The following is a 24472-nucleotide window of genomic DNA, read 5'->3' on the forward strand; positions in this document are numbered from 1 at the left end:
ATTGCATCCTTGAATATTATCCTGTCCTTAACTCTCACAGAGAAAATGAGCCCCCAAAATGTGGGAACTAGGGATGGGATAAGAGAATCCATTGAGTCTTTTATTTTGTAATTTAAAAAAAATGAAAATCTGAAAGTTAATAAGATATCTTTTGTATGCTGAGAAAAAAACAATCAGGTCAAACCACCAATCAATGTCAACTAGCATTCAGCATGACACATAGAAAGTAAACCGTAAATAAATGAATGAATGATTAGGGAGCTCTGTTCTTATACACACCAAGTTTGCTCACCAGGCGTGATTATAAAATGAGGAAATCCGTATTTGACTTCATTTATACTTACAAATAGACCAGAATGTTTCTACCCAGAAATTTTCTAGAATATCTCTTTGGGAACCACCTGAAGAACCAACATCTAAGTCAAACTATAAGCTATTACTATCACTTTGCAGAAAAATCTTATTTTTGTATTTCCCAGTATGAATACGAACTTATCCATAAAGCTCGGATTTGAAAGATATGTGGCTATTTTCAAAATTAAAAGCTATCTTCCAATGATAAACACTTTCCACAAAGTAAAGTGATGTAAAAGGCTGTGATATGCTCAGGTCAATTCCAAGAATTACAAAATGTATCTTGAGTAAGTGGAGGAAAATATTGTATATGTGAATTAGAATCAATCAAGTTATCTTACACAGCATGTATTTCTGCGATCAAATGCATACCTACCTGCACGGAGGACACCGGTGAAGTGTGGTTACACACATGCATGTATGTGTTTATGGAAAAAAGTTGATTAAGCCTTTATAAACATTTCATCTTAATCCGGAATTAACTGAGAATCTACTATTTTTTTTTTTTTTACTATCTACACTCAGCATTGAGAATAATGAGATTCATGAAATATCATTTCTGCCCTTAAAAAGTGCACAGTTAGAGAAGAAAAAGTGGACAGACCATTGCAACACACAAAAATGTGTAAGAGTGGAGGTGCATATTCAATACAGTGGTAGCACTTAGCAAGAAGTGATTACCTCTAGGTAGAAGGCTTCACAGAGACAGCAAAAGCTAATCAAAGTTTGGATGTATAAACACAAGCACAATTTCACCCAATCTAATGAGATGGGCAATCCCGGTATAGGAAATAGTATGTGCAAAGACACTGAGGCATGAAACAACACAGTATGTTCGGGAAATTACAAACCATTTGCTATTGCTGGAGCACCGAGTGCAAGTTGGGGAACATGGAGATGTTTTATTGGAGAGGTTATGGATTCCCATGTAACTGAAAATGCGCATTTTTGTTTGCAGATGATTATATGTGTCTACTGTCTTTCCACAATACATCAATCAGCCTGTAGCTGAAGCAATAGTGACACACATATTTATTACATGATTTTATTTTTGCTTGAAGTTATCACAAAAAATTTGCCTGGTTTCTGCTCACATTTATTCTGTTCCACTCTTACTCTCTCACCTTTTCCTCCTTTCCCTGTGAAATGCAGTTATCCGCCTCCCTCCCTCCTTGCCCTGTCTCCTCCTATATCCATCTGAGTCCATCTACAGTCTTCCAAGTCATCCTCCTGTATAATATCAAGCAACTCCCCTTCTCCATTTCAGAACCAAGCCCAGAGGGCCTCCTGCTAAAAGCCTTCCTGGGTAGGTGAAAAGGTTAAGGATTTGAGGCTAAGGATTATTTTTAAACAAATCTGCATTTGAAGCCAAGGTCTCTCATCCTTCATCTTTGTGCTCCTGGGTCAGTCATCTCCCTTGTCCAAACCTCACTGTCCTCCTCCATAAAAGGGATAATGAATACCACAGACAGGGCTTGTGCGTATTGTGAGAAGTGGAAAGGGCTTTGCAGCGAGTCTGGCCTCTAAAAGTTTTTGCTAATTATAAATTCAAAGTGTCTGGTGATTTTCATGCCTAAGTCATATACACACACAGGGTGATTTAATTTGGTAGATATTTACCTTGACTTTATCTGCTTTTCTGAAAAGCTGTGGGAGGCACTGCTGCTGCGCCACAACTCCAATTAGAACGATGCCCCCTGGGGTTGTGCAATATGGCTACTCTGGGAAGGAGAGGAGGCTTTCCTCTGCAGTTTGTTTCTTTCTACAGTTTGGATATTTTAACTTTATCCATAAATTACCTTAATGTGTTAAAGTGTCAGTAGGGTCTCTGGGCAGGGAGATTTGGGACTAGTTTATTTGGGGGGAGGGGGTTCTATTTTGTGCTACTATTTATTTTTAAAAAGAACGAAGCTAATCACAATAAGCTTTTAAGAAACTCAGAATTTTAGAAATCATTTTAGAAATTATTAAAATTTAATAATTTTAATAAAAATTATTAAAATAATTTTTTGAAGTCAGTCAAAAAGTATTCATTAGAGAAGGGAGACGGGTACAGGGGAATACAATTAAATTATGTGGTGCTCATGTACATATATGTAACAGTGATTCCCACTGTTATGTAAAATTGTGATGTACCATTTAAAATTAAAAAAAAAAAAAAAAAAGCCAAATCAAAAAGTATTTCTTAACAGAAAGAGGAGTGACCACAGCTGCTCTGGTCAAACAGGCCTGAATCTGGATCCACTATTTACAAATTATATAATCTTGTTATTCCTTTGTTTCCTAGTATTGGGAAGGGAGGTTAGAATCACAATCACATCAGTGTCCTTTGAAGTACTAAAACGAGATACTGTGTATGTGAAGTACCCAGCACAAAGTACTGCACATGATGGTTTCTCAAGAAATGGAACCTAGCCTGGAGAGGTGGCTCACGCCTGCCTGTAATCCCAGTGGCTCAGGAGGCTGAGGCAGGAAGATCACAAGTTCAAAGCCAGCCTCAGCAAAAGGGAGGCACTAAGCAATTCAGTGAGACCCTGTCTCTCCATAAAATACAAAACAGGGATGGGAATGTGGCTCAGTGGTCGAGTGCCCCTGAGTTCAATCTCTGGTAACTCCACACCCCCCCCCCCAAAAAAAAAGAAAGAAATGCAACTTGTGATAATTTTTTACTATGTGCAACTGGCTGTCCTGGTGGTTGGCTTAGAACTGGTTAGCATGAAGATGCGGGTTGAAACTGGCAATTAAATTGGGGTTGGTATTCAGATGAGTAGGTAAAGTCTGTAATAGATTAGGGTTAGGATTGAAATTAGAATTCAATTAAGGTTAGAATTAAAATGCATACGGAGGTGATTATTAAGGATGGTGTTAATTAAAACTGGATAATAGAAGTGAGAACCAGCAGGAGGAGTACTGGATTAGTTGGGTGGAAAGCTGAAGCAGAAAGCAATGTGGAAACCTACGTAGAATTCACTGATAATGGGAAAATCGGAGCTGGGGCAGGGTTAGAGCGTGATGCAGAATCTGAATGGATATTGAGCCAAGTCCTCCTGAGATTTTCCCCTACAGGTGCTTCCATCCCCTCCTGGAGACGAATGTGTAAATTTCCGCCCCCCCACACAGGCTGAGTTCCTTCCCTCTCCTCTCCTGAGCACAGCAGCGTGGGGAAAGGAATGCCCAGGGCCCACACAGCTGTGTCCAGCCCAGCACTGGTGCCAGCACCACATTCCACACCCCCAGCTACCCAGGCTGTTGCTGAGTGGACAGGGCATCCAGGAGGCCAAACCAGCCTTCTCTGCACTCCCCTTCTCTGCTCCCCACAATTTTCACTGTGGCTGCCAGTTCTGAAATCCCACAGGCAACCTTCTCCAGACTTTGTGCAAGTCTCTGGGAAACGCACACTGTCTGTCATAGCATTTTAGAGCAAAGAGTAACCATAGAGATCCCCATCCAACACGGATACTTTTACTTCACCTATTTTTACGATGAGGAGAATTCTTGCAGGCTAATCTTTCTTCATGGGGAGGGAGGGAGAGGTGAGAAGGTGCCTGGGGGCACAGGTGAAAAGAGCACTAAAAAGATGATCCTCAAGGAGTGACTTAAATGAGGAGTAAGTAGCTCATGAAGAAACTACCTGTCCATTCTGAGATAGGCAAGAATGAGGAATTCCTCAAACTGGGCATTGCTCTAAAATATTGGGAATGAGATCCTTATCCTTCCAACTCCCCAATCCAATCCTGGTTAAGTCCTTTCCTCTTTGGCTCTATGAACCCAGAAAGTCACTTAGCTTCTGAGTTTCGTTTTCCTCATCTGTTCAAGTACTATTATTAATTTGATCATCTGTAAGGCCCTTTACAACTCTAATACTCTTTTACTCCAGGATTCTAAAAGCCAATGACTCCTTCCTATTCCCAAGACCTAAACTGCTGCCAAAATGATGCTGATGGTGCAGAAAAGGGAAGAGGAGCCGGTAGGAAAAGAGCATTCCAGAGTCTCATTTGCTAACCTTAATACTTCTCTCTCCAAAACGGCTTCCTTCCTTTCTCCCACCCTTGGTACTGGTCCCATGCCTTTACAGTAAAGGGTGGGGCCCCGATCAGCAGGAGGGACAGGCAGAAGGAGATCACTAAGGAGCAGCAGATGGAAAAGGCAATTAATTAGAGGACCCAGGGACTTAATCCCACATCCTCCCCTCTCCTTCTCACTCCTCTCCCCTCTCATCCCTGCCCCCATTATCCTGTCCCCTCTCTTAAGCCCACTTAGATGATCTCTAAGTTTTCTTCCAGCTCCAAAGACAACCTTCTTTATGCATTGGGAGCCTTTAACTAGAACAGCTGGATCCTCTCCCACTGAAGCTGATTCCTTCGGTAACCGCCACCCCCCATACACACAGACACACCCACTTTCCTCTGTCTGAAGGACTAAACCTCCTGGCCCCACCTCTGTCAGAAAAATCTGATCTTCCGCTTTTCTCTCCCGGTGCCCCACTCCCAGCCCCTTTCTTTTGCACCCAGATCTCTACATCCCCCGACAACACCACCTCCTCCATCTTCACTTCTCAGAGACTCCAATGTGGCCCAGAAACCCAGGGAGGCAGAATAGCTTGGAGTCACTGAGTAAATCAAGTCAGGCAAGTTCATCCTGCAAGAAATAATAACAACTACCTAAGCCCTCAAGAAATGTTGCAGAGGCAGGCAGAGATGTTCTCCAGAAACAGCAAGAGAAAGACAGGAGAGCTCCGTCCTGACTGTCCAGAGAATATTCTGTCTGCTTCTCCATCATTGACAGTCCTTTATATAGACTGGACTTTACTGGTTACAAAGTGCTTTCTACATCCTTGACTCTGAGTTCTGGTATGACAGAGGCATTAACTACATCACAGAAAGTTAACAAACCTTATCTTGGAAAAGGAAAGACTACTCAAACATTAAAGATGAGCACAAGGAGGCAGAGTGATCAGCACTGAAAGAGAACTGATCCGGGAGTTAGAAAACAGGCACCCAAATCCCTCATCTAGGGACAAAATACTGGCCTCACAGGATTGGAAGACACTGTAATAACATATTGTTCCATATCCTAGCCAGCACCTGTATCTTTTTTTAACTCTCAGCTTAACCCCAAATAGGTCAGTTAACTCCTTTGGGTCTCTGTTATACTACTATATACTTTAGGAGTTAGATCAGATATTTTCTAAGAACTCTTAACATACCTGAAATTATTTGATTCCAGGATCCTAAAACTTAGAAATTTACTCCCAAAAGCTAAGTTTCAACAAAACTAACTCAGACAGATTCTTTTTCTGAGATGTACCAAAACTCCTCTATAGATCCTCTATCACAAAGAACAGCAAACACCAGGGACTCGGGACTCTTGGAGCATGAGCAAGTGCAAACACCCTGCCTCTCTAATTCATCTTGTCTCTGGTCTAGGGGACAAGAGCTGCATTAGTCACAGATGCACTGGGTCCTTAAGAGGGTCTGTGGATCAGACATTCACGCAGGCATCTCACTAACTAAAACTTGAGAAGGATCAACAGATCTTCTGAAAGATTAAGAAAGAAGAAAAACCCTGAGGGCAAGGGCTGGGAATAAAGGGGTATAATAGAGTTAAGGGAGAAAATACTGAGTTGGTTTATGCTGCTTTGTTGGACGGACAGTCTGAGATGAAATCATGTTTTTTGGAACGTAATTTCTTTGACTGGCATTTGTAGGAGATGTTGACACCCATGGCCTGGGAATCTCCCAGAAGATGTTTTTGGAGCTGGGGCCACAAATTGTTGCTGAACAAATAACTAGAAGCTCTTGGGTAAGAACCAGGGATGTTTGTGTTTAGGAGAATGGTGATGGTAACTAGTTACCCACGGGGGAGAGTTAACCCTGGGCACATTATAGATAGGGGGAGCCCGGGATTTGGGGGGATCCCCAGTGCGAAAGGAGAAGGCGGGGCTGGAGGACCTCAGGCTAGTGGGCACGCCCTTGCCCAGGCCTGCAGTGGCCGCTCCCGCCAGCTGGCCCACCGCCCTGCCTGACTCCCCTCCCTCCACCCCAAGACTAAGAGGGGTGCGTGCACGGGGTCCCACTGCTGAGCCAGCTCCCTCCCTCTGCTCCACACCCGAACAGGGCTGGCGGAGCTCCCGGGGGAGAAGATGGAAGGCACCACCAATGCACGGAGGGGGTGTGGGAGGCGGGGGGAATGGGGAATGCGGCAGCCTGGCCCCCCCGCGACCAGCCCAGCCCCCCGTCACCCCCCCTCCACCTCCAACCGAATGGTTTGCTCCGAGCGCCCTATTTAATCCCCGCGACTGCAGCAGCGCCGGCTCCCTCCCGGTCCCCGCCTCGGCCCCGGGCTTGGAAGCGGCTCGGGGGCGCCCTTTCGGCCAGCGACGTTGTCGGCCCCCTCCCCAGCCCCAGTCCCTGGAGACCCACGATCGCCAGCGCCCAGCCAGGGAGCCGGCCGGGAAGCGCGATGGGGGCCCCCTCCGCCCTGGCCCTGCTCCTGCTCCTCGCCTGCTGCTGGGCGCCCGGCGGGGCCAACCTCTCCCAGGACGGTGAGTGAGGGAGGGGGCGGCGCCAGGGGAGGTGGGGGCTGACCCGAAGCCCGGGTTCGGATTGGGAGCCTGTTGGCTTTGTTTGGAACCCGGGGGGGTGGAAGTCGCCAGCCGCTGTAATACCCTTGTGTCTGTCTCTGAGCATCCCCGTCTCCGAGGACCGTGGGGTGTGCCGGCGTGTGCACCCTCCCGTGTACACCGTCGAGTGGGTGTCATCTGCGTATGCGCCCGGGGTTTGCATCTCGGGGTTGATGTCTATGAGGAGCAGCCCGGGGTCTGGAGGTGTTGATGTCCGTGTGTGCGTGCGTGTGTGCGTGTGTGTGTGTGTGTGTGTGTGTCTGGGTGTGCGCGTCTGTGTTGGTGTCTGGTTCTGCGTTTCTGTGTCAGTATCCGTGTGTATGTCTGTGTCAGTGTGTGTTGGGGGCGGAGTGAGATTTGTCGCTGTTTCAGTCAGGGCGTGTGTCGGCTGTTTGTGTATGTATGTCTGTAGGGGTTGGGTGACCAGAGCCATCCCCCAAACTGCTGTGTGCAAACATTTCTGCTCCCCCGCCCGTCCCCCCAACACCACCACCACCACCACCAGCGGGCGAGCTCCGAGTGGGCAGGGAAGGGGGCCTGGGTGAGGCTGCCGAGGGGGGCGTGGGCAAGGGAAGGGGGGCTTCTCCTTGGAGCAAAACAACAACACAGGGCGGAGGGGGCCCCAGTTTGGCGGTATCCCCAGCGGTGGCAGAATCGGAAAAGACGCCCAGACAGGAGAGGGGGAAGAAGGTGGAGGGGAGGTTGGGCAGAAGGAAGGATCAAGATGTTTGGGGAGGAAGACACAGGGAGAATCTAAAGCTTTCCTGGGCTGAACATTGATTTCCCCCAATTTGGGGTGGGGTAGGGTACCTAGCTCCTTTACCCAAGTCTACAACTCAAAACCTTTGGTTGGTGAAGGTAGGAGGAGGAAGGAAGGGAGTCCGGGGAGAAAAGAGGCGGGGCCAGGGGTGAGGGGACTTGGGGAAGAGCCCCTCCCGCCCAGGGCCAGGCTATGTAGGTCAGCGCTGTGGGGGCACCTCAGCCTTCTTAAAGGCTGCTGATGGTTCAGGGGGTGGCATGGGGGCACTTTGTAGGGAGAGCAGGAAGGGAGCCTCAGCTCCGAGCCTCAAGTCCCCAGAGGAGGGAGGGCGGGCTGAGAAGGGACTACAGGAATGTGTCCTCCTCCACTCTCCTCCGCCCCGGTCAGAGGTGGGCTGGTGGGGGAGGAGAAGAGGGAACAGGACCTCTGCGGAGCAAAGAGAAGTGAGGAGAGCTGGGGGGAGGGCGGCTCTGCCCGGCCAGATGCCAACGAAAAACAGAAGAACCGCAGGGGAGGAGAAAAGGGGAGGCGGCTCCTGGGCTTTGGACCCAGTGGCCAGCAAGGATGGGCACAGGGCGGGGCGGGGTGGAGAGGGGAGGGATTGAAAGTGGAGAGGATGATGTAGAGAATTTCATCGGAGGAAAACAGGCGAGGAGCCAGGGTGCTGGAGAAAATTATAGCTCCACCTTGCCTGACCTCCTCCCCCAGCCCTGTCTCCATCATAGTGCAAGAGCTTCCCCTGGTGTGGGGACCCTGGGGATCCCCTCCCTACAGTAGACTGGCTGACCTCTTCCACCCGCTACTCATCAGACTTCCTGAGGGGAGTTCCTGCCCAGTCACCACAGAGACAGGAACCTCTCCTCTCTCCTCTCCCCTACATGGAATCCCATCTCCAGAGAACTGTTCTGATGACCCTAGTCACAGAGGAGGCGAGCAGAGTCCTGGGGGAGAGCAGGCTAAGTGCGAGGCAAAGAGAGGCTGCTGGCTGTGTGTGCCTCAATAATGGCCCTCCGACTGGGCCTGGACTTTCAGCTGCAGCCCCTGGCCTTCCCTTCCTGCTTACTGAGTTAAAGGGGACAAGTGTCACCCAATCTGTCACTGTTTGGCAGTGGGAACTGATGTCCTCCCCAAAGCCTCAAGCTCTTCTACTTCAGGGTATAAATGTTAGAGACTAGAGTAAACCTGTGCACTAGCCAAGTCTTCCTTCATCAACTGCACTGTTCTTTCTTGGTCCTCAACTTGGGAGCCCAGCCCCTACTCAGGCTTGGAGTTGAGGAGAAAGAGAAATGCTTGATTCTCAAATTCAGAAATAATTCTCGGAGCAGTGGCTTGAGGCAAAGAGTGGAAGGCAGAAACTTCTGAATGGGAACTTTCAAGGGAAGAGGTGGGAGGTAGGGAGATGGGAGATGGGGTCCTTTTCCAAAGAAAAGTCACATTGTGCATGGTTTTGCTTGTAAAGCATCAGGTCTACAGAAAGTGGGCATCTGTCTAGTGGGCAGTATCTCGGGATATACTGATGTATGAGACATAACCACAAGAGCTTTCATCTTTAAGTAACTCTGCCCCTGAGGTTCTGGATCTGAGAAGGCCAGCTGTGATGGTGGGAGGTAGGTGCATGGATTGAATGCTCACAGATAGCAGTCCTGAAGGTCATTCTGACCAGTATCATGTAGGAGGTGTGTCTCATACCCCTGAGTTGTCCTGGAGGCCCTGGGCGTGGGATGAGGTAGTACATATCTTAATGGGTAATGTTTGACCCAAACTAGGAGAGATGTGGTTGTGAAGGTTTAAAACGCCCTAATATCCTAATGCTTTTGAATGGTCAGGGGTGTTGTGGGTGGGTGGCTATTTCCATTTAGAATAAGGAAAACAAACTTTATGGACTGCTGGGATAGATGGCTCCCCAGAGTACAGCATAAATTTTTTAAGCTTGCTAAGGTGAAAGAGGGATGGAGATTCGGGAAAAGGCAAGGAACTGATACCTGAACCTGGCTATTAGTGCTCTAGCTAAAAGCTCAGAATTTTGCCACCTGTCCCTCCTTCTTATGTTTCTCCACTGGTATTGGCAGAAGTTGGCAACTCCAGGTTTGAGGGTTGTAAGGCCTAGGATTGTACAATGCGGTCAGCTCTGGTGCACAGCTCGACATTCAACATTGTGACCAGCCTCCTTTGGATTCTTCCTTTCCCAGTAGGCCCAGCACTCTGATTTGACCTAGCAGAGAGACAGACGGATGGACGGCCTTGTTTTGTTTCAGACCAGGTTATAGCAATTTAGCCTTGTGTCTCACTGTCCCATACCTGAAAATCTTTTCCTTCCCAATGACCTTCTGTCCACTGCCATCTCTTCTCTAGCCCCCTGGCCAGCTGCCCAGTGTGAAGATCATGCCCAGTGTGCTCCAGAAGTCCAGCAGGGCTTCTCTCCACTGCAGCCCACGGATCTGCTTGGCAGAGCTATTCCTTCCAGTTTCTGGTCTAGTTGCAGTGGTAACTGTTCTGCTTCTGTACCTGTTCTCTTCCCAGTGGCAGCTATTAGGAAGGATATGCTCTCCCTTAAGACGCAGGCATCTTCTGGCACAGGAAAGCTGAGACCATCGCAGAGAAATTATGATAGAGTACGGTTTTAGTGAATTCCACGAAGAACCAGGCTGTCTGATGTGGAGCCCAATCTATGGAATACCACCTGCCTTCCTCAGCTCTCGCTGGGTCTGATAGCATGGTTGGTTTCAGTAGTTTTCTCTAGGCCCTGTGGTTATTTCAGTGAAACTCCCTTTCAAACAAGCAAAACAGATCAAAGGAGAACTATTCTTGTTGAAATAGACAAGTAAGACCTGTAGCCCTTGCTGCCTTCCCCTTGGCTCCCTGCCCTCTTAGAATCCTCAAGGAACAACCTGGGTTCTGCGATAGGATTCAAAATCCTCTGCCTGAGGCTGAGAGTAGAAGGAGCCCGGGGTGGACCCTTAGGCTTCCTTCCTTTCCTTTCCCAACTGGAGAAGAAAGGGGGTCCAGATCTAATTTCGAGAGTGTCTTGTTTGGGATATTCAGTCTTCACTTAGAGAGGGTGACTCATAGTTCTGCAGCCATCGGATTCCACAGATGGCATCTTTTTGGTGTTCTGGTCACTTTGAAACAGCAGACTGTGTAGTCATGCCATTGCTCCGTAAATCTTTAAATTTTTATTTTGGTACTCCTTGCTGCTGTCAACTACTTTCTGGTAGTTCAAACAGTAGGTATTATGGGATCAAAAGCTGTTTTTCCTTAAGTCACCTGCTAGGAAAACTATCTTCACGGTTATCACCAGATAAATAACATGGAACTGTCTGCTAGCTCAACAATCCCTTTTTGTTATTTAATTCTCAGTCAGTGGAACCTCATCTAAGGATGGCAATCTAGGTTCCAGATTCTCTTTGAAAAGCAAGCTGTGGACTGAACCAACTCCTCACTGACTAGTGAAATGAAAAATCCAGGGCATTAGAAAGCTTGGTTAATTATATCTTCTTTTATTTTTAATTTTACGATTTCATATTTCCTGTTTAACCAGTGGCTATAGGCCAATATACTGGAACATTTCGTTTCCTGTATGGGGTCATGTCCCAGAGGTCCACCCATAAGCTCTGAGAATAGCAATCCTCATGGGAATGCTCCTAAGAGAAAGACAGAGAGAAACAAACCCATCAAAAAGAGAGCCTGGAGAAGCAAGCCATTAGGAAAAGAAACAGGTCTCTAAAAGCTCAAATTAAGAATAAATACTCCATGTCGTTGTAAAGCAAAGAAGAATAAGTCTCTAGGCCCAAAGACATATCTCTACCTCTAAGATCAACAGCAGTGGTGATTCCTTACAAAGTCAGACCAGCTGACACTCAGGGCTCATAACTATGCAAGTAAAAATCCAATCCAATTCTATTATACATGACAAACCCATCCCTTCTAGTAATAAGAAGCCAAACTCTCAAGAGTCATGAACATACGAAGCTGTTAAGTTTCACAAAACAGAGGCTCAGTAAATCTCCACACTTATCATGGAAGCAGCAAGTATCGAAGAAAGAATCACTTATTCCTTGAATAAAATTTCCCTTAGGGTTGAAAGAAATTGACCAACTTTCCCAACTAGCATGGAGGTCTCTAAGTCTGGAGGACAATGCCCTTCTTAAGAGGCGTGACCCCATACCTCTTCTCCATGTGTATCTAGTATGGGCTATTTCTTAGCAGCTTGGGGTGCCCGGGCATTCTGATAACATCTCATAACCTACCTGGTGAGAATACACATTTTTGGCTTCCTCATGTCCTGGTTTCTCACAGGGTCTCTGGACTATTTTCCTTCATTAGAAGATAAGCCAAACTCTGGACTGTTTCCTTTATTGTAAGATAAGCCAAACTTTATTCATACTAAGTTCTTGCAAAATAAAACCCACACCATCATTACTAATACCCAGGTATTTGACATAATTATAAAGTCAGTCATGTGTTCATAAACTAAGTCTGGTGGTATACCCTATATTTTAGTACAATCTTTTGGATATATATCTGGCAGGTTCAAATAAAGTATTTCAGGAGGTCTTTTAGAACAGGCAGTGGTGTAGCATGGTCCTCACAGAAACCCTGATGTCTGTTCAAGGTCTGCGTGCATGACAGCTGGCTGCCCTAACCTATGATCCCAGTTCCTCTGTTCTCAGTGGAACAAACTACCTGTGCTTTGAGCTCTCCATGGTGCTAGCCACTGACAGTGACACTTCAGGCTCTTCTCGTTGCTCTCCATGGTCCTGCTCTACCTCCAAGCTTCATATTCTCTTTACTCTCCACAGTGCAGCCCTCAGAACAGGGCTAGAATCTCCCTCCCACCCCGACCACAGACACACTCATGATCTTGATTGTGGTCCCTGAGCTGCTCCAAGGGGAACCAAACCCTGAGCTATAGATCGGGTGAGTTCTTATAACCATTCAATCACACATGATTTTAGTTGTGGTTCCTGAGCTGCTCCAGAGGGAACCAAACCCTTTGATATAGATCTGGTGAGTTTTTGTGACCATTTTTTAATCAACTGTGGGAGATTATAAAAGAACAAGTAGTTCTCATGTTTAAAAAAAAAACTATTTTGAGATTCTCAAGAAACTGGGATCAACAGTGACCTCAGATGGCCTCCAAATAACTAACTAAATGTTTTCCTATATCTGGACTCATAGATTAAAAGCAGAACTACAGTCATATTTTAAATTGAAACATTATTTCTCATACATGAACAGTATGTGTACACCCTAGATGTGGAATGCAAAGTGAGTCCTACTGGGTTCATAAGCATGCACCTCTCACCAGCACTCTGAGCCTGACAATCACTCTAAGTGTTCTGACATGGTGCTTATTTTCCCTTTCCCCTCAACCTTAGCAAATGCAAAGACAATATGTAATAATGGGTTTTCAAAATGGATAATAGAGGAATCCGATATATGAGAGACACAGAAAACAAATATCAAAACCCTGACTCATTTCCCCCAACTTTATAACCATCTGGCACAGAACTAAATGGCCTTAAGTTTTCCAACCCAAAGTCTAGGTCCTTGGCAGTAATCTCAGTAGACATTTTTTTTTTTTTCTTTCAGTACTGGGGGATCAAACCCAGGGGCGCATAACCACTGAGCCAAATCCATAGCCTGTTTTTTGTTTGTTTGTTTTGTTTTTTTGAAACAGGGTCTTGCTAAGTTGCTTAGGACCTCTCTGAGTTACTAAGTCTGGCTTTGAACATGCCATCCTCCTGCCTCAGCCTCCCCAGCTGCTGGGATCACAAGCCTGCACCACCACACCCAGATTTCAGTAGACACATCTTTAGACTGGACTTTGCTACTCTTTTGAGAGCATCTGCCAGTAAGCTGATGACGCAAAGTATGGCAGAGCGCCGAGAATGCTCAGCCCCTGTCGGTCTTAGACCAGCCAGGCTGCTCCCCATATCACATCAGAATTCTACAAGTTCCTCTTTTCCTAAATGCTAACTGACCCATGTCAATTTCTGCATGACAGTTTATATAGTAGTTATACAGAGGAATGACCCACAGCAAAATCTAGGTAGGGGAGCAGGCTTCCAGAATGAATTTCTAGAGCCCCTCCTTCCTTCCCTCATTTGAATCAAGGAGAAGTCTCACCCTCAAGGGCAGGTAGTAGGAGTGATTTATCTCCATGAGTAAGCCTTCAGGAAGGCAGAATGGGGGTTACAGCAACATCTGGAGGATCTGGCACCTCCTCATCTCCCTAAGACCCAGTTCTCACAAAGAACAGACACATCTCAGGAAAGACTCAAATGAAGGGAGCCCAACATATTTTTAAATATATACATCATCCCACTGTGTGAACTCTTTTATCTCTGGGATTCTTTAACCCTCTCATCTCTCTTTCTCCCTTTCTCGTGGGGGGGTCTACAGGAGAAGGAGAAGAAAGCTAAATAATATTTAAAAGAATTAAAATACTGTATGCTCTAAGGATTTCTTTCCCCTTCCCCCCCCCAGCTAGACTTATACTAATTGTGTATTGATTGCTAATTATAAGCACCTTTAGCTCATTTACTTCCAGCTCAGGGTCAAGAAGGTCAGGTGCATCACCTTGCCCTAGGGAAAAGAAAAAAGAAAAAGAAATGAAGGCTCGTGCCATTCCTCTCTAAGATGGCCATTACCTGTCTCTCCCCTTTCCGTCATAGACTCCCAAATATTGGCAAGGTAAGATGGAGAACTAGTGCTTCCCATATTGGATTTCACTGGGAATATGCCGTTTCTTGATTCACATGTTTATTTTTCATCTCCTCGGCCCTGGCTCTTTGCTTCCAATTTCTGAATCTAGAATTCCAGCCAAAGCCTCAGACAGGGTGGGTAAAAAGCTCCTGAAGGTGAACTAGTTTATTGAGTCTCTGACTTAAGTATCTGATACTTCTTGGAAACCCAGCAAGACTCTAATAAGTACATCAATGACAGGTAGCTAGGGATCTATCATCATGTTCAGTCTTGAAAGAGCCTGCGGCCAAGTTCTTCCGTTATTATAAAACGAGGGGCCAGTTTTACCATCTGCTCCTAACCATTTGTCACCCAGCAAAATGCAAAAAATTACAGTGGGACAAGGGCACTCACTAGTTCTTCTATTTCTTAAGAATGAAATCTTTCCAAACATACATTATATGTTTCCCCTCCAATCTCTATCCTATAATCTCACCCAAATATAACAAAAAAAAAAAAAAAAAAAAAAACCACCATCACTAAGCCCCTGGGTCTCTCATATTTTCATTTATCCTCAACTGCTGTTTAATGCCAACTCTTTTTTGATTTCCAAGCCCTGGAGTCCAATGTCAGTGACAGATGGACTGAGCCTCAGCCCTGGGGAGGAGAGGATTTGGCCCTCTCCTGGGGAGTTTGAACAGAAGAAAGAGCCTAAATTCTGCTTTGGGGAGAATCTCTGAGTTTAAGCCATATGGTTTTTTGGAAGTAAGGGTTTCTGATTAATATGGGCCTGTGAAAAGGGCTCTGTATCTGGGTCATAATAAAAGCTTGTGAGTTCATGTCAGAAAAAGAATAAAAACAGAGATATGGATAATGAGAATCACAGTGCATTTTTATGTGTGTTGGAGGAAAAGAGTAAGCAGGTTGGAGAACGCATGCGTCTTTAAGAGAGCAAAAATGAGCGTATATCCACATCAAAGATGAGACACTCAATGAAGGTTTAAAGAAGAGCGGAAGATATATTTCTGTCAAAACAGTATTCTTTGCCATTTGGGGGATTGTGAGATCTGTAGACTTGGAGGAATGTTGTCTGTTTCAGGGGAGAGTTCAATTCCCAGGAAGGCACAAAGTGAGGCTTGTGTGAACTAAGTGCCGCTGTTTTAGAAATACAGTTTGGTTTTGTTTAGTTTTTAAGTGAAAAGATTGGAGGCGGGGGGAGACTAAATCTCGGTGAGGCTTGGGGAAATCGGGGAAACGGGAGTCGTGTGGGTGTGAAGAGCGGAACACATTTTTCTTCATGTAATGCTCCTAACCATTGCCCTGAACCTGTCATCCGCACCCTGACTCTGATCACCCAGTGAAGGCAAGCAGTAAAAACAAGTCAGGAAAATCAGAACCAGCAGAGAGAAATGCTTTCTTGCCTGCCTTCTAACAAATTAGACTTTTTCAAAGCATTGTTATCCCAACACACCAAGACATCATCCTAAAATATCTGCAGCAAAGCATAAAACTCAGAGGAGAGTGAGATGGAGCCCGTTCAGAAAAGGAATCCATTCGTGTATTCAGACAGGTCCTGAGGCCCAGGGAGCTAGAGAGGCCCTTCCAAATACTTTCCCAAATACTTTCTTCAGATGGGGGAATCCCCACCCCCGGTTCTATTACATATGTGTGAGAGCATGGTAAATTCAAGGAAAGGGTACAAAATCCCCCCTTCCATTCATTTTAACAGGATATCTAAGAACTCAAAGTCCAACCCCTTGACTCTGTTGTATTAGAATGCAGAGCCCAAGTCAGACCCATCCTGATTTCTGAAGTATGTGATCATGGTGGGAAGGAAATGAGGAGATGGGGTAAACAGACACTCCTAAAATGGCTCAAAGCTGTCATCTTCCCAACAAGAGTCAGTACCTGCACAGAACCAGCTCTGCAGAAGTCCTCACTCAGCCCTCCCTTGTGCCTTGCCCCCTCCCACCCTCACAGCCTCTCAGTGCAGAACCGCTAGATGCTTCTCCACCGCACGGCCCAGCCCTAGAAGGAAGGAGCTAAGCCAAGAAAGGGGCGCTTTGGGGATCAGATCCCCCTCCTTTTCCACCTGACTGCAGTTCTCCTTGTTACGAGTCAATATTGGCGGCAGAGGGGCTTGTTTTGGTTGGGGGCCAGCCCAGGGCTCCCTCCCAGTGCTAATGCACCGAGAACACTGACTCAATAGCAAATCAAAGCAACAGCTGTCCCCACCTCCTTCCCTGCCACCCACTTGCCAGCCTCTGCGCCTCGGAATCTTAACTAAGTCTCCGAGGGCCCCCCCCACCCGCCCCAGCCTACCACAAGCCCACTTCTGCCTCCAGATTTTTTTTTCTCTTGAGCTCAAGAATAGGACATGTTCCTCTGCTTTTTCTCTCCCATCTCTTCTAGCCCCTGTCTCCCACTTCAATTCTGCATGGCCACGGCGCTCCACAGTGCATGTGCATGCAGGCAGATATGTGCACAGGTACACACACACACACACACACACACACACACACAACCTCAGAGTCACTCCTTTTAGCTCCTAAGGACATGTCAGTAGCTTCTGCCCTTCAGCCTCCTCTTTTTTGGGAACTAGAACATGCCAGGAAGGCCTGAAATTTGTAAAGATTCCATCTGCTGCATCTTCAGGAACTCCTTCCTCCTCTCCCCCCCCCACCCCCCAGCCCCCAGCTTCTCCAACCAACCTCATACTTGGTAGATTTCGTTTCTTGAGGTTTGGGGTCCTGGAGTTCCTCACTATCATTAAGGGGAGACAGGGAAGTAGGGAGGATGGATGTCACTGGGTGTGAAATCACACACATCGGTAAGCTTTGAGGAAGCTAGTTCCACAAGGATCCTGCTATAAAATGACAACAGGCTCAGGAGACTGGGGTTATAACCACAGCTCCCACTGACTGCTGGTGTGGCCATGCTTGAGCTCCTAAACTTCTCTGAGCCTTGGTTCCTGATTGTTCAAATGAGAAGGCTGAGCTGGGGGATGTGGTTCAGTGGTAGTATGTACAAGGCCCTGGCTTCAATCCTCAACACTGCCTAAACCAACACACACACACACACACACACACACACACACACGGGAGGGTCGGAGCGAATACCACTTAGGGTGTAAACAACTCTAAAAGCCTATATTTCTAAAAAATCATAGAGGGAAAACTATTTTAGGTAGGATGAGGTGTAACAGAAAGAGGAAAAGAATTATTGAATTTGGGCAATAAAGAGTCAGAAAGGGCGTGAGTTCCATCCTTTCTGGTAGAATCAAAGATCATAAGAATTAAAAACCACCTCTGGCCATTAGGAGTCAGTAGAAAATGACCAGATATACAAATTGACTGCAGTCCTTTAGGAAATACATGAAATAAATAAATAAGTTTTATACTTTATTCTTAACATTTGGCTATGGAAAAATTTTGAGCAAGTGATGTGTTTTGGGTTTTTGTTTTGTTTTTTGTTTTGTTGTTGTTGTTTTGTTTTGGAGTTTTTTGGGTTTGTTTTTGTTTCTTTTTTTTTAGTACTAGAGAAACCAAGGCTTCGCATATGCTAGGCAAGTGCTCAGCCAGTGAGCTGTATCCCCAGCCATATTTTTAATAAGAACCAAGAGTTAACAGAAAAATAAGTTTGTGTTTTTTTTAAATTTTAACCCCACCCTCACGCCCACCACAACAAGCTAACTAAACTACCCCAGAGAGTCTCTCCTCACCCAATCACACACCATTCCAAACCCAGGAAATAAAAACCTTTCATTTTTCAACCTGTGGGGGCCAGAACCAAAAGATCTCTGCGAGGTGCGCTATAAAATCTGTTTAAGCCCAGACTGAGTCCTTCCAGACCCTAAATCTCTTGGATAACCTAATGGTGTGAGACCTCTGGGTCTATAAATCCTAGATGTCTGGCCTAAGCTTTACCAAGTTGAGGGGTTCGCCTGCATGTTAGAAACTTGCTAGAGAGAAGATTCTGTCCCCACCCCCATTTACCACCTATTTCCATTCTATCTGGCCTGCGTCCTAGGAGAGCACAGCAAAGCCAGGAGGCAGCAGGCACATGGGGCCCAAGAGGCTCCTTGATAAACAAGGCTCCAGGTGGAGAAACCAGACAGCAACAGACATAACAGAGGGAGGAGCAAGGAGGAGCAAGGTAGCCTGGTCAAAGAGCGGCAGGGAGCGAGAATCCCCAGGCCCAGATCAGGGAGGGAGGCTCCCGCAGCAGGACTCAGCTGGGAAGTTCTGAAGTGCCTGAGAGCTGGAGCCGGTCAGAACTAAGGAAAGGAGATCCTTGAGGACATTCTGCTGCCTGTGGAGCGACCAAGGCTCATCCCCGAAGAGCAACAGAGAAGAAGGAACATATATCCCCGACACCTGAAAAGACAGAAGGTCCCTGAAGACACCCTGGCCCATCTCTTAGGGCCAAGCTTCCATCTGCCCGTGCTGGACTATCTCGGATATTAGGGAATAGCAAATTTAGGAGAGGGCAGGCTAAATTAGAGGGGAATGGAGGAGTGAAGGAGGGAATATTTTGGAACACAGGCCAACCAAGTCCAAGACTGGTGACTCGACAGTGACTTCAGCAACTGTGATGTAATCATGGCTGCACAGAGTAACGATAAGAAATGAAGTGTAAAGAGAGATCTTTATCACCAGGGTGGGTTTTGTTTCTTGTTGGTTTTTTGTGGGAGGAAGGGGATTTTTTTTTTTTTTTTTTTTTGCTTTAAAGTCAAAAAAATGACTCCCCCATATCTTAGAGTTATCCAATCGGGCTTTCAGATGGGTCCCATTTCTTCCAATTGCACAATCAGCCGCTGTCTGCCAAACAGAATTGTGGCCCCAAGCATAAACCAAAGCCCCAGGAGTCAGATTGTAAGCCTGATTTTACCATGGCCATTCCTTTCCAGGTACAACCCAAAGATACGTAAGAATTCACTAAGATGCTGGAGTCGGAGACAAGTTAGGAGTGGGAGCCTCTGGTCAAGGAGCCTAGCAGTGAGCTTCCTAATGGTGGCTACACCCTTCTAAAAGTGGGTCCCTTCGGTATTCTGGGCCACAGCCCCCAATATGTGTTTGCCTTGGAGATAACACTCCTCCACCCACCTGTCATGGTAGTCGTGAGGAATAACAAGTAGGCTGGGAGGAGCAGTATTTTTAACTCTGGAGCTAGAGAAATGCTGAGTCATCACCACCATCATCATCATCCCCATCAACTCCTACTCAGGGAGGTGGTTTTCTCTACCATCAGGGAAGTGGGGCTCTGGCCCCGAGCACTGGTAAGACCATCAGCATTTATGCAGGATGGCTCCTGCCCCCTTGTCCTGCCATCCGACATATGCACCCTGTTTACAGCCCTAGGGTCCATGCACTGTAGCTCTCAAAACACACAGGGCAGGAAAGATACATAAACCAAGCAATCAAGGATATTACACTGGCAGACTATCATAGACTTCCCTCCTAGAGTCACTTAAATTGGAGACATAATACATTTTTATTCATTTGAGTCACTCATTTATTTATTCAATAAATATTTATTGAGCACTTACTATGTGTGAGGTCCTGTGCTTGCAGTGAAGAGCTGAATCATAGGTGTCAATGTATGCTTTAAAGAAGCACATTAGTAAGTCTCCAATTCCCACCTCTGCTACTCTTAATATGAACAATCAATCAGAAGGAAACCAGTGGGTGAAAGGGCTACTTTGTCCTTTAAAATGCTGAGAATCCTAAAGATACCAGAACCCCTGGGTAAACAAGATGAGAATCAAGAAGCCCCAAAGCAACTGAAGGCAAACAAGAAGATAATCTTTTCGTTTTTAGCCTAAGTGCTAGAATGCTACAACAACATGAAAAGATTTTGTTAGTTTTAATTAAACATGTCTGTTGCTTGATTAACTAAAAATCCCACATCGTGAATCACGGAAGGGGTACAAGAAATAGGACCAAAGGTATAGTGAGCAATTCAGATATCCAGTTGAAAATGTAATTCAGTCGGCACCAATCATAGCATCACCACCAGCAGAAGCAGCTCTTTCCAACTTGCTGTGCTGTTCTTATCATACCGCAGGTGAGCATCACGAATAGGGTTTAGGGGAGCCGTTCCCGGAAGGCAACACAAAAAAAGGGATCTTTCCCCTCTTATCTCTAACCCACCACCACCACACACCAAAAAACACATAATTCTGCAAAGGAGAACAGTATATTCAGTGAAAAGATGCAGAAAGCCTGGGCTGTGTGGTCACTGAAAACTAAGTTCAAAGTCCATCACTTCCCAACACTTATTAGATGAATTATATGGACAAGTTTCCTTAACTGAGCTCTAATATGTGCATGATAATTCTTCTTAAAAGCATATACAGTGGTGCATGCCTATAATCCCAGCTACTTGGGAAGCTGAGGCAGGAGGTTTGCAAGTTCAAGGCCAGTCTGGGAAACTCAGTGAGACCCTGTCTCAAAATAAAAAGGGCTGGGGATGTAACTCAGTGGTAAAGCACCCCTGGGTTCAGTACCACACATACACACACACACAAAATCTTGTCTGGAATACAGTATATGGAGCAACTTACTGGAATCCTGACATACAGAAAGTACTGATAAATATGAAGTCCCTCTGTCTTGTATATTTCTAGAGCTTCCATTTCTAGGAGGTCTCCCCTCTCCTTGGCCTGATGTTTCCTATTCTGTTGGGTTTGGACAGATTTTGAGCCCATGTCTCACAATAGTAGATGTTCAGCATCTGATTCATTTAATAATTAGATATTTATCAAGCACCTGCTATATGCAATATGCTCTATGTATGGGGTCAGTATTGGATACAAAGATGAATCAGATATCAACCCTGCTTGTAGAACTTTTTATGATTTAGGAGGGAAGCTAAATGTGAAGCACCAAGTAAAAAATGATTCATCATTTAAGAAAAGCAGATCAAGTGTTGTAACTGAGAGAAATGTGACATTATCCTCATATGTGACCAACAGGGACAACTTCTTGAAACAGGTGCTTACAAACTGTAGGCTTTAAGGAGAGACAGGGTTTATACATGTGAAGCAACTAAGTTATTACAGAAAAGGGAATAGACACAGGTGAGCAAATGAAATTCTAAATAGCTCATATGTCTGGAATATGGGATGAGTTTAGTGGAGAAAAGACAAAATTGAAAGGCATTTGACCTCAGACTGTTAAAGGACCTTGAAGGCCAGCTTAGCACACCTGATGTTATCTGGAGAGTCAGTGGAGGTTTCTAAGCATATAAAACGTGACCAATATGACTGAAGCCAAGGCTCCTGCTCTTAACCAGTCTTTTCATCCATCCATTGTTCTACCCAAACAGCAAGGGCCTTCCTTCAGTAATGGTTGTGTGGTCTCAATTGTCTGGCTTATGTGACGGAAGCTCCTTCCCAGGTCCTTGAGCAGAATTCTTACTAATTCCACTTCAAAGTCCATAACTCCCTTTCAGAACACTCCTGGTCTCCCTTCCCGTTCCAATCTGAATTCTTTGAGGGAAATCATGATGATGTCATAAATGACTGTTAAAATCTGAAACCAAAGAAGATGCAAGCCTTTCATAAACCAGCTTTTAATTTCTGCTACTTATCCATGCTTCTGTTGATGGCATTATAGTCACTCATTCACTCCCAGGGGAGTGACCATTCAGAATTTATCAGTACAGGTCTACAGTTTCATAAAAACGGCAAGGAAACTTTTGGACACAGAAACAGACAATTCTCAAGAGAAGACATGAGATCATAAGTACCTTTTAGTACTAGAGAGAAACATGTCACCCGCAGGGGGGAAAAAATCCCAGCCACCTCTTAAACATTCTTAAAACACATGAGTTCTCTGCAAACCTACAGAGGCAATATATATCATAAATATTCCAAATATGCCATTTATTTTAGGTATTTGCCACCATTCCCCTCATCTGGACAACTCCGGTTGGTTTAAATGACACACATCACCATTGCATTTATTCTTCCTATGCAGACGAAACCAGTAACAACAAAATGCAGGAAGAGGGGAGGGATCAAAGAAATATAAACAAGGAGAAAAGCACCTGAGCAGAATGCTGAAAAAAAAAATCACACGTGAGAGAAGAATCAGGAGAGCGAAGACTACAGCCAAGCTGTAGGACACAGTGCATACTCTGCCTGATTAATAGGACACCTAGCACAAGACCAACTGTAGCTGAATGCATTACCAGAGCCAATTAAATGTACTGACAGCCCACGATGGGCTAAGTGCTAAAGATCAAATAGGAAAAAGGTGAGGCTCCGACTCTTAACCAGTTCAAAATTTAGCAGAGGAGAATGGGAACTAACTAAATCCATTAAAATGCAATACGCGGAAACAGGAGTTGTTCGAAAAGTTTTGGGGGGAGCACCACCAGAGAAAGGATTCAGTAAGAGGTGTGCTCTTTGGGTGCACCTTAGATACTCTCTGGACTTCATCTTAAAGATGGCCACCTATCTCTAGAACTGTTTCAAGATTAATGGAATTCATGGTTGAAAAATCCACTCTGTAAACTGAAAGTCCCCTAAGATAGCTATTTCCTCTGCTCAACTGAGCAAGTGCACTGCTTGGTGCTGATTTTGTGCCCTGGGTACCAATACTGTGGGACTGAGCAGAGACCCCCTTCTCTGGCTTCTCTCTGTCCCTTCACCATCCCATACCTGTGTACAACCCATTTGGTTTTCTACTGTGCGTTAATACAGCACACCCAGACACCCAACCTGGAAAATAATAGGAGACACTCACCGACTCCAAGTTTCCTCCATTCTTGATGTCCAAAGAAAGAAGCATGGCAAGGGCTGGGCACCCAGGGACTGCCTCTCTGCTGGACTTGACAGCCCTGGACCCTTCTTTGGCCTCTCAGGAGGACAGCCCTCCACTCCCTCCCCTGCCCACTGCTTGCTACTTGCTACCTGTTAACTGGGCTTCTGGCTTCTCGGCCTTACTCCCTCTCCCCAGTTGGGCAGAACAGAGCAATTTCTCAAATTCCCTGGGAGATGTCCGGGAAAGGGGAGCTGCCTCCACGGAGGCAGTGGACCTCTAAAGCTCTCTCTTAGAGCCCTTTCTGATGCAAGATCCCTGGTACTCACCCTTCCTTCCTGACTCCCACCCCTCTCCCCTGCCCCCTCTTTGCCCCTCTCTCTTCTTTCCCCGAGCTTTCTCCCCTACCCCTTGTCCCCCCTCCCCCTCTTTCCCTTTTATTCTGGTTCAACAATTCTCTCCCTGATCCTGGTCCCCTTTTCTTTCCCGGGAACCCAGAGCCTTGGCCCCACTTCTTACTTTGGTCTCTACCCATCCACCTGCCCTGCCTGGGTCCCAGCGTCCCTTTCTCATCCTTTCTGCCCCCCGCGCCCAGCCGCGGGTCCCCCGCTGGCTCAGGAGCGCAGCGCAGCAGCGCAGGGACCACTGGTGAAGTTCTCCCGGGGACTCCTGGGCCGGGGAGGAGTGGCCGCCCCAGGCTCTGCTCAGCAGCCGGTGACTTCACGGAGTGTTTAGGCACGTGATTGGCTACTTCGGGGCTCTCTGGCGCGAGATCCTGAAAGGATTTCGCGGGGCCAGTTTCTTTGTCCCTCTGCCTGTTGGGTCTGGGTTGGAGAAGCAGGCCCGCCAAGCGTCTGGACCGAAGGAACAGGTTTAGGAGCTGCCTGTGAGGAAGAAGAGAGTGACTCAGGCCCAGGAGGAAGAAGAAAGGAGTTGTGTGGTGCCTGAGGAAGGAGAGGGGGGCGGAAGGCCCAAAAGGAACATGTAGACTCTCAGTACCCCACAAGAGGTGACAATCTGGCAAGGCACGTCGGGCTTTTTCAACCCTGACCTTGAACTCAGGGATAATGAGAGTCTCACTTTGAAACCAATAGAGCTTTGTATTTGGAATCTGGACGTTTAATCTCCAGTCTTTGTTCTATTTGTAGGACCTTAGGCAAGTCATTTGTTATGCTTCCAAAAACAGGAATAATGCCAGGGTACTTATTTTACAGATTTAGTCAAAGGATTAAACGTGAAAGAGTCTTCTAATTATTAAACCTGTAGTTATTTTGGTAGATA

General features: G+C 46.1%; 1 protein-coding gene across 1 annotated transcript in view; it reads left to right on the forward strand.

Annotated features, from left to right (window-relative positions):
- Nucleotides 1-6686: 6686 nt before the first annotated feature.
- The window catches only part of Cadm3 (cell adhesion molecule 3), a 30298-nt gene continuing 12512 nt past the window's right edge, over nucleotides 6687-24472 (forward strand). Inside the window, exon 1 of the mRNA XM_076862345.1 lies at nucleotides 6687-6898. Within this exon, the coding sequence (XP_076718460.1) occupies nucleotides 6817-6898 (82 nt within the window). The 5' untranslated portion in view covers nucleotides 6687-6816. The remainder of the gene's footprint in view (nucleotides 6899-24472) is intronic.

Source organism: Callospermophilus lateralis, chromosome 7 (assembly GCF_048772815.1).
Source record: "Callospermophilus lateralis isolate mCalLat2 chromosome 7, mCalLat2.hap1, whole genome shotgun sequence".
NCBI classification, from domain to species: Eukaryota; Metazoa; Chordata; class Mammalia; order Rodentia; family Sciuridae; genus Callospermophilus; species Callospermophilus lateralis.